At 27.6% G+C, this 11,887-nt stretch overlaps 1 protein-coding gene across 1 annotated transcript; it reads left to right on the top strand.

Annotated features, from left to right (window-relative positions):
- Positions 1-223: 223 nt before the first annotated feature.
- Positions 224-2,284, top strand: LOC131622436 (BOI-related E3 ubiquitin-protein ligase 1-like). Its single transcript, XM_058893462.1, has 3 exons — positions 224-464; positions 657-1,014; positions 1,573-2,284. Exons 1-3 carry the CDS (start codon positions 406-408, stop codon positions 2,125-2,127), a joined length of 972 nt encoding a protein of 323 aa, XP_058749445.1. The 5' UTR covers positions 224-405; the 3' UTR covers positions 2,128-2,284.
- Positions 2,285-11,887: the final 9,603 nt, after the last annotated feature.

The following is an 11,887-nucleotide window of genomic DNA, read 5'->3' as shown; positions in this document are numbered from 1 at the left end:
AAAGTAGAAAAAACGTGAAAACGAATCCTCCAGACCAAATTCTGACAACACTTTATTATATTTTTTGGAAACAAAAATGGGATGGTTGAATTAAATACAATAAAAAACAATAAATTGAATATTATTTTTTATAATTTTTCTTAGAGATGCGTTTGACTTTCTATAACTCTTTTTAAAAAAAAACCACAAATAAATAACCATAGCCTAAATAAATACTAAGCTTTATCTGAATCATTCATACAGCCTCCCTAGTACTTAGCCACATCTATTGCATGCTCTTCCTCATCTCCTTCTTATTCTCTCTTTTTCTTCCTCTCTATATCTCACAAACACCAAACCAAATTTCTCACACTCAACCATAACAACAACAACAAACAACTTTAGCTTTATATATCTATTGTTGTCATGGCCGTTGAAGCTAGCTTCATGAATCTCATGCCTTCTACCCATTTACTCACAAACAGGTACTCTCACCGTTTCACAACCATTCATTATGTTAAACACAAAGTATTTTATCTCCGAACCAGTATGACAAAATGAAAAAAATCGTCTTTATTTCATTTTGTTATACTGGTTCGAAACATAAACATGTTTTATGTTTTTAAGATTTTTTTTAAAGTTTTTTTTGCTAATATTAATTTTTTTTGTTTATACAGAGAAATGATGAAATCCAATCAGCAGCAACAATATCAGCAACAGCAACAAATGATGAACTCAAACATGTACAATGTTCCGCCGATGAATTCTGCTATGCCGATTCCGACAACAATGCATGAATCAATGCTACCTTTTTACCAATCAAATGTTTGTGATCAAAATAGAGCTGATAGCGGTCTCACTTACAACAATCCTCTTCAAAGAAAAAGATCCAGAGATTTATCAACTGAATTGGTTTCTCTACCACTTCAACAGAAAAACAGAGTAATCTCCTCTGAATCATCATCCTTTGCTGATCAAGTTCTCTACCAATTTCAGAATCAGCAATCTGAAATCGATCGCATCCTTGCTCATCATGTAATTTTTCTTCCTTCATTTTTTTTTTGAGTTTTTTTAAATAATTTTTTTATATTTATGAAAAGTTTTTGTTTGAAAAAAAAAACAAAAAACTGTTTTGATTGAAAAAAGAGTGTAACTGAAAAAATGGTGCGAGAAATTTTCAAACTTTGAATGAAAATAATTATGGGATGTTTTATAATTTTTGAAGTAGTTCAGCTGTTTTGATTGCGTGGTTATGTTTTTTTAAGCATTTTCCTTTTTTAAAATTATGTCATAGATGTTTAAAGATTGTGTGTAATAAATGTTTTTTAAGTAAAAAAACAGAAAATGGGTTATCTTTTCCGTTTTAATTATCTTTAAAATAAATAAAATGGTCGAAATTATAGATTAGTTTTCCATTTTTATTAAAGATTATTATGGTTTTTTAATAATTCTTCAAAATTAAATAATTTTTTAATTAAAGTGTGATTAGATTTTTTTTTCTAAATTTTTATGGTAATATATTATTTTTCTTCTAATTGAGAATATATTATATATTTATGAGTAATTAATATTAATTTTTATATGGTTGAACAGAATGAGAAAATGAGAATGGAGTTGGAGGAACAGAAAATGAGGCAATCAAGAGTGTTGGCATGCGTGATTCAAGAAACAGTGGCAAAGAAAATCAAAGAAAAAGACGAAGAAATTCAAAGAATAGGAAACTTAAATTGGATGCTTCAAGAAAGAGTAAAAAATTTAAGTGCTGAAAATCAGGTTTGGAGAGAGTTAGCACAAACAAACGAAACTACAGCCAATTATCTACGTAACAATTTGGAACAAGTCATGGCACATGTCAAAGAGGGACAACATCATGCCGCATTGATCGAGGACGACGCCGAATCGAGCTGCGGTAGCAATAATGCGGCCGATGATGCGGAAGATACCGCGGTGGCACCGATAGTTGGTGGTGGTGGTGGTTGCAGTGGTGGTTTGGTTAGGTTGTGTAAGAATTGTGGGGTGAGGGAATCAATTGTGCTGTTATTACCATGCAGGCATTTGTGTCTTTGTAATGTGTGTGGGTCCACTGTTAGGAAGTGTCCAGTTTGTGACTCTGGCATGGATGCTAGTGTTCATGTTAATCTTTCTTAGGTTAAGAAATTTAGATTAGGGTTTAGAATATTTACAAATTATTAGAGAGAAAAATAGGTTTAGTTTTAGGTTTTTTATTTAATTAAATATGTTGTTACAGTTAGAAGAAAAAAACAATAAAATAAAAAGGAATAGAAATCTTTTATTTTTTTACAAATTTTTGTTGTTGTTTGATATTTATTTTATATTTTTGGGACGGTATCAATTTAGTCAAAGAAAATATGTTATAGTGGTAATTAGAAAATGGAATAAATATTATAGTGGTAATTCCAATGTTGTTTAAAAAAACTTTCCATGACTTTTATTGGAATAAAATAATGGAAAATGAGGTAATATCTAGACAATAATGTTCTGTCAAAAAAAATCCAGACAATAATGTTATATCTGGTCAATTCAAAACAAATAAAATATGAAGTATATTTGTTGTGTGAGTATCAAAATATATTCATTTTTGAAAAAGATAAGATCAATTATATTTAATATATTCATGCGTTATTTTATTTCCCAAGGTAATAATATTCTTTTCTTTAAATTAAAAATATATACTTTTTCAAAGTAAAGTTTCAATGTATGCAAATAAAGAATAAAAAAGATTTTTCACATGCCATCATTTTCACTATTATTATTTGAAAAAAGGAAAAGTGTGAAACTTGTCTATATGTAATGAGTAAAAAGTGAATTAAAAAAAAAAAGGTTAATTTGAGTGAATAGTTGTTAACGTTGGAAGGAGAAAAATAGAAGTATTTTTGGACAATAGTGGATGAAAGAGTGAAACTGAAAAGAATATAAAGGTAAAAGGAGAGTGATGTAAGTGGGTATCAATTTGTTTGGTTTGATTAATAATTTTGAGTTTGAAAGTCATAAAAGTTGAGACAGACCTAAAATCCTTATAAAGTGAAAGCAAACAAAGTAGAATAGTGTGTAGCATAGCATGGGCAAAGTATAAAGTTTATAATGTCAAATCAGCATCATTGTTTCTTGTACCACACTAACTTGCCTTGGCTACCTTGCACCATTATGTATAGGAATAGGATGCTTCCCCCCCTCTCTCTCTCCTATCTCTTTTTACTTTTCTCTCTCCCCTCCCTCTTTTTTAAGTTACCATTTTATGTATTTATTTATTTTTTGAAAAAAAATTATTTTAAAGATTCTTTAATACGTTTCTTCTAGTTTTTACCTAAATATTAACATAAATTTTATAATTTTTAAATATTAAAGATAAGAATTGATCTTACTTTCATTTTTTTTAATGAATCGAAATTTTAAATTCATACTTTCTATTATTTCCTCTTGTTTTTATTTAAAAAATATTTTTTAGAGTTATTACATAAAAATAATTTTAATTTATGTTTAGTTATGATATATTAACCATTTAATAAATTATTATAAATAGTTTTTATATGTGATCAAAAAAATAAATAAATAGTTTTTATAAAAAGGAATTGGACAATATTTTATTATAGTGAATTTTTTTTTCATAAGCATTGTTATAGTGAATTTATAAAAATTATACGCACCATAATTTTTAAATAACAACATTAACTATAAGACTTAATGTAATTTTAATTAATTTATTTTAAAATTAAATATTTTATTTAATTTTTTTAATGTAATTTCACATTCAAACATTAAATAATAAATTTTACTAATAAAAAATATTTTTTAAAACTTCCTACTAATTTTTGACAAATAAATTAAAAAAAAATTAATAAAATTGGTCTCTAGACTTTGGACCATTTTTGCAATTTTGGTGGTTTTTGAAAAATATTTTATTATCTTTTAACCAATGTTTTAAAAACCGAACCAGAGAAAGAACCGTTAAAACATGCGGGTCATGGTTCAATCGGTTCAACCGATAAAACTGTAGTTGAACCGTATATTAAATTTAAATTAAAAAAAATAAATAGATTACTAAATATTCTAATAAAATTAATTTATATTATAATTTGTAAAATAACATTCTCAAATAAATATGATACTGATAAACAAGCTTACAAGATAAGAAAAATGCAATGTAAGAACAAAGAACAAATCATAAAATTAATTAAGGACCAATATGTATGTATATATTTGTCCTAATTGCTTAACTCAAAGTCATAACTTCATCAGTATAATTTTTAAGATCTCTTTAAAGACCACGTGTCCACAAACATTACATTATTTCTTCTCTTTCTATTACATTTATATTGTCTTTCAATTTTATTCTTTATTTTCCATCTATACAATTTTAAATGTTTTCTATAATTAATTTTTTAGATTTAAACAAAAAAATAAAATGAAGTAAAACATAAAAAATTATCTTTGATTTTTTTAACCGTCTGTTTCACCAAAATCAGTCCGATATTATAGATATTTTGGTTTTATACGCTTGAAGCAAATTTATTCCAATTTTATAGACTTAACCATTTATTGGTTCAAATCGAACCGGATTAAACAACGGTTCAAGGTTGAACCGATTCCACCGACCGGGTCAATCCGAGTTTTAAAACATTGCTTTTAACATTATTTGGTTGGCAAGTGGTTTGCATTATTTAGAAAGTATATATATATATATATATATATATATATATATATATATATATATATATATATATATATATATATATATATATATATATATATATATATATATATATATATATATATATATATATATATATATATATATATATATATTAAAATCAAATAGAGCAATCATAAGCGTTGGCCGAAAAGGTTAAGTTTTTATTATTTTGATAATTAAAATTGAAATATTTTTTTATGGGTTTAATGGATATGCACTGTGTGTGTAAAATTCTTTACAAAGTCAGTGCATCACAGCCGTTCACATATATTATTTTATAAATTATTAAAATAAAAGTCAAAATTCAATAAATATTTAACGGCTACAACTCAATGACAGTGTAAAACTACTTTACACTGTCAGTGTATTTCCATTAAATCCTATTATGATTACCGATTTATCTAAATCGCTTTTAATTGTTTTTTTCATAATATTCATTTGTAATTTTAGATTCCTCTTTTGTTTTTTTATATCTCTTATATTGGATTGACTCGGTTTGCTCATAATTCTCTCTGTTCAAAAATAAGTGTTATTTAAGATTTTTTTTTAAAAAATAAAATGTATAATTATAGTATTCAGAGATATTCCACTTTTACTATAAATAATTTTATAAATCTGAGAATACTATTCATTTTAAAATAAATTTTATTTATTAAAATGTAATTTATTTAAAAAAAAAAAAAAAAACACACACACATATATATATATATATATATATATATATATATATATATATATATATATATATATATATATATATATATATATATATATATATATATATATGAGAATGACAATAAGAACATGAGAATAATTTAAACCATTAGATTTTAAAATAAATTGGGCAAATTATGTGTTCATATTTTTTTCTCTCTCATAAATTATTTGCACAATTTATTTTAAAATCTAATGATTTTGATTCATTCTCATGTTCTCATATAAAAATGTAATTATCATATATATATATATATATATATATATATATATATATATATATATATATATATATATATATATATATATATATATATATATATATATATATATATATATATATGAGGAGGGATCAAATTACACCCGAAGAGTTACACTACGAGTTACACTCGTTCAATAACTACATCTCGAATTAATATTTTTTAAATTCAACCGTTGGATTGAAACATAATATCATATAGATCATACCTATAAAGTTTGAGCTTAATCTATAATGATTTACAATGTCATTGAATCACATCAAAATTAACGTTATATGAAAGCTCATTTTAACGTTAATCTTTGGATATCTTGATGATATAGTAAATCATTATAGATTAAGCTCAAACTTTATAGGTATGATCTATATGATATTATGTTTCAATCCAAGGGTTGAATTTAAAAAATATTAATTCGAGATGTAGTTTTTGAACGAGTGTAACACGTGGTGTAACTCTTCGGGTATATATATATATATATATATATATATATATATATATATATATATATATATATATATATATATATATATATATATATATATATATTTATTTATTTACTTCAAGAGTAAGTGTTGAACACTTACTCTAAATCTTAACTATTGATTATCATTAATCTAACGGAATTAATTATTTTTTTATATAAAACAATATTTCCAAAAATAACAAGATTAAATGATCAGTTAAAACCGTTAGATTAATGAAAACCAATGGTTAAGATTCGGAGTAAGTGCTCAACACTTACTCTTGGAGTATATATATATATATATATATATATATATATATATATATATATATATATATATATATATATATATATATATATATATATATATATATATATATATTATTTTTTCTTTTTCAATAAATTTTTTTTCTTTTTCAATAAAAAATAAAATAGATAAATATGAATTATTATTTTATTTCATTTTAGTCAGAATTTAATATATTCTTGAAAAGAGATTTAAATTTAAAATACATTACATATATAGCTAAAACAATTTTTGTTAATTATTTATTGTTAATGAGATTTCTTTCTGAGTCAGAAAAATAATTAAATTTTTCTTTTTATTTCTATAATGTACATGTCCCCCACCCATCCAGTACTTATTGATTGCATTTTTTGTACCACATTTTCCTAAAATAACAACCTGTCTTTTCTTTTTAAAAATTAAATTGTCGGCAAAAGTTGAAGACAGAATAAAGAAACCGGACCGGTCCGGACCGACTGATCAGACCGGTGAAATTGGAAACCAGACAGATAATCGGTCTGCCTCAATAGCTGGATCGGAAATGTCATTGAATTAGTGTGAATCGGTTAAAATCGGTGTAAACCTTAAAACTCGAGAAAATTGACGGTTTTTCTGAACCAGCAATTTTAGTGCATTTTATTAATTTTTAAAAAACTTAAAACCACATTATTTTGATTATTTTAAGGAAAAATTAAAAGAAATAAAATAAAATAAAAAGAAAAAATATTATTGATACGGTTGATTTTGTGAAAAAAAATTAAATATCAAGGTTTAAAAAAAAATTACTAAAAAAAATAAGTTTTTCAAAAAATTTACCAAAGTGTCTAGGTTTTGCAGGACCCCCTGGAGTATGCACCAAATAAATTGGCGCATTGGTACAAAATTAGGTGTATGCGCCAGGAGTATGCACCAAATAAATTGGCGCATTGGTACAAAATTAGGTGTATGCGCCAGATGGTTTGGCGCCTATGTGGGTATTTTTTTTTTCTTTTCATATTCCTATTACACTCATACGGCAAATGAATTGGCTATTTGAGTAAAATAGTATACCAATGCGCCAAATGGTTTGGCGCATATCCCAGGGGGTCCCGCAAAACCTAGACATTTTGATAAATTTTTTGAAAAACTTATTTTTTTTGGTAATTTTTTTTTTAAACATTGTTATTTAAATTTTTTCCTGATTTTGTTACCGATGATTCTGATATTGAAGAAAAAGATCCCATCATTGAAATAATTTTTTTCTTGAAATTAAATTTAGTAGACAATTGGAATTATTTTGTTATAAATTATTCAATTATATTATGTTACGATTAAACTTTGTTTGCAATACATTATAGTTTTGTACTATTTCATTATGTATACCTATGTTTAAAATTTAAGTTAAATTATGATCTTGTTAATTTATTTATAATATGATATTTTCAAAACATTTAAGTGTTAACTATATTTTGTAGAGACTGAATAATCCGGTTCAACAGGTTTTACACCTATATAATTATGTTATAACGACCGGTCTATTTAACCGAGTTATCATGTTTAACCCGGTTTAGTAATGCGGTTCGACCAGTGACTCAGTACCCTCACCGGTTTAATGTCTGGTCCGGTTTTTAAAACACCGTCTCTTACACAATAGTATATTATTATTATTGTTAATATTATTATTATTATTATTATTATTATTATTATTATTGTAATAATAATTTTCATTCAATAATACAACCACTTATAGCAATGAAACTTAAAATACATAGCATATAAAGCTAAAAGTAAGATTTTATAATTCTGGTTAAGATTTATATATATATATATATATATATATATATATATATATATATATATATATATATATATATATATATATATATATAATAAAATTACTTTATTATATATATAATATTATTCTAAAATAAATATAATTTTGTAACTTCTTAAAAGGGATATCAAACAAATAATTAATATATAAATTAACATCCTCATACCTTAATTATTTACAAATTAAAGAATTTACGATTATTTTTATAAGCAAAAGATGATATTAAAGCGAGCACAGATGATACTCAACCCTAATACAAAAGGGAGAAAGGAAAAGAGAACATTAACTCAAACGGTTTAGAGAATTTTTTATCCAATCATCTTTGATACAAAGGAGATGACCCTTAAATCTAGTCTCACCCAGTTCCACGATAATAATTTGGCCATCAAAACAATATTTCGGGCCCATTTCGTCCCAGCATTAAAGAGAGTATTATTTCTAATCAGACAAACAATCCTAACAACAACTAACCAAATAACAATTCTAAGATTATTCTTCGATCTTCCTCACATAGGCGAATCAAAAAGCATAATTGACCCCCTAACCAGATTAGGCGGTCTAGTGGGACTAGATACTAGTGGTAAAAAAATACAATACCAAACATCTTTTACAACAGAACCTTAAAGAAACAAGTGACAGTGATATTCTTCTAAACCTAAACATAACGGACATACGAGGAAATGCACACCTTAAATAACTCCCTACTTAGCCAACTCATCTCTTATCGGAAGCATTTGTTGGGCGAGTCTCCACGTAAACACTTGGATATTTCTTGGAAGGTTTTACTTCTAGATACAATTCAAGTCTAACATTGAATGAATATCGGGATGGAAATCATAATTTAGTAGAGAACTTAACATAACAAACGTAAATTTGACAGAGTACCCATTGGCATAACACCACCACAAAAAATTTGTCCGGGGAATCCGGATTAGGAGAGATACCACACAGGATGTTGAGAAAACTATCAAGGTCTTGCTTAGAAGGATCTTATAAGTGCACGTTAAGGGGATCTTAAACTCCATTACACCATGAACCCGAGTCTCCAATTCTCCTTCTAGGCTTCTACAAATTATCTAAAGAAAAAGGAAAATACACATTAAGGGGATAAAACCAAATCTAACAGTGTCTCCAGAAGTCTATATTAGTTCCTCTCCCCATTTTGCCCACAAAGCACTTGCGAAACCAATTACCTTTCACACCCCATAATTCCAAGGAAATCCCTAAGTCCTTCCACCATAAAGAAGATTTTGAATTGATGAGAGGAAAAGCATGATCAAGAATTAAATCCTTGAGGTCTGCGTATTTTATTGAGAGAACCTTATGCCAAACATAATCATCCTCTAGTAAAATCAAGCCCATTTACTTGAAAGCACCCAGTTGAATGATTTAGAATGTTTGACTCCAAGCCCCCATCAGCTATGAACTTAAAAACTAAGGCTTAAATACACTTTTTTGATCAACTCACGAAATTGGTCGTGCCTTTTTCCAAATCAACAAAATTGGTGCTTACCTCCATTTTCCCCCATTCAGAAACGCTGATGTCGCAAAAACGCATATGTGGCAATGCTTATTTGGAATATCACATTTTAAAATTCAATCTCATATTTCATAAAATAAAACAAATGAAACAATTGAAATTTCAAATAATCCTAATCTCTAAATTGTTTCAGAAACGTGTGTAGCCCTCCTTGTCTCTTTCAGTTCCAATCATATTCCTTAAGGTAAGTCGTCTTCTTTAGAAACATTATTTTCCATCCTCGTCTTCCTCGTTATCTCCTACTCGTTTTCTCCGCTTCATCAATGTCACAAGCATATTTTGTGCCGACTAATAGTTGTGCATCACGAAGAAGAGAACTTTGTTGCTTCTGTGACCTTGATTCACCTATCACTACTTCGTGGGTTACTGGAATCCTGGGAGGGGGTTTAGTGGTTGTGGGTTATACAAGGTAAATTCAGTTGTTAGTTTGTTTGTGAATGTGTTGTCTGGGACTATGGGCATAGGTTTAACAATGTCAATCTTGTTTGTGAATGCAGTTGCAGGGAAGAAAGGGATGCAATTCACTACTAAAAATAAGACATTTGGTTTTAAGATTTTACATCAGGTATCAAGATAAGTGATGTGAAAAATATTTGTCAAAGGATTTTACATCAGATTTTATAATAAATTGATGTAAAAAAAATTTGATTTAGTGATTTTACATCAGGTATTTAACTCCAATGATGGAAAAAAAAACGCGGTGGCAAACTTGTAATTAAAATGAAAATGGCTTATAAAGCCTTTTACATCGGCTCAGATGTGCACCAATGGGAAAAGTTTTACGCTAGGGCTTTTACATCGGCCCAAATGTACACAGATTGGAAATGTTTCTTGAATTTTGCCCTTTACATCGACCCGTTTTCAACCGATGGGAAAAGTTTCAAAATTGGGGCCTTTTCCATCGGCCCAAATTTTCCACTGATGGGAAAAAGCAATTATCAATTAAAACCCTAAACCAATTTCAAACATTTCATTTTCATTTCTTTCACTGTTTCAGCTAAGTTAGTCGCACAGAACCCACAAGACCCCAGAACCCCATCCTGCCGCGACCGTCGTTCTGTGCTTCCCAGCCGCCGCGACGCTTCACCACAGCCGCTCAGCCGCCTGCTGCGACATTCGTTATGTGCTTCCCAGCCTCCGCGACGGTTCACCCCAGCCGCATTCTGAAGCGCGACCTTCGTTCACTGCCTCCCAGCCGCGACGGTTCACTGCCCTATCTTCTCCCTTCAAGGTATGAGTCAATTAATAGCTTTTATTTTGTTAGATTGATTTTTCTATTACTAGTTTTAATTGGAATGGATTTGAACCGACTTTGGAAATCAACAATTTGAGAATGGAACATAGCATATACGAGTTAAAACACCTTCTCTATTAGTGTATACATCTGACTGCAATGATGCATAATTGATCGAGGGGTAAGTCATGTACAACAAAGTACGTTTTACAGTAACATAATTAAGATAGAAATTAGATTTGCTACATGTAGAAGCAGCAAATCCGAAGTTGCATCCAAGGGAAGAAAATGAGATTCGGATGTTGAGACACCGATTACATTATCAAAGAACTGGAATACAAAAATAGAGAGATAATATATTAAAATTTGCAATTAGTAACTTCATACCTAACCGGAAAAAAGCTTCTTCAGTACCAATCAATAGTTTATTTTCACTTGTTTTTTCTCACTAAGATGCAAAGAACAGTGTGATTAATGATATCACTCAATGTATATTTTAATTAAGCTTGCAGAAAATACAAGAAGCTACAAATAAGTAATTACATAAAGTATAATTTATATATTGTTCTTTCATGAAGTCATCATGTTACATTATCTTACATTATTTGAAATATATACTTGTATTTGAAATCGATGTGTAAAATTACATAAAGTATAATTTGAACCTTATCTTACATTATTTGAGATTTGCCTTGTAATTACATAAAGTATAATTTGAACCTTGTAATTACATAAAGTATAATTTATATGAGATTTGGCTTATAAAGTATAATCAAGTGCGCAAAAGGACTTTATGTTTCTTTGAGATAATTATCTTGTAGTAGAAAACCGTGTGTAAACCTTTCTTATCATTTTGAACACTTGAGTATTCTAGATTAATATTTTTG

This window comes from Vicia villosa, unplaced genomic scaffold, assembly GCF_029867415.1.
Source record: "Vicia villosa cultivar HV-30 ecotype Madison, WI unplaced genomic scaffold, Vvil1.0 ctg.000030F_1_1, whole genome shotgun sequence".
NCBI lineage: Eukaryota > Viridiplantae > Streptophyta > Magnoliopsida > Fabales > Fabaceae > Vicia > Vicia villosa.
Note: the sequence above shows the minus strand (reverse complement) of the source record. Positions and strands in the feature narration are given on the sequence as shown.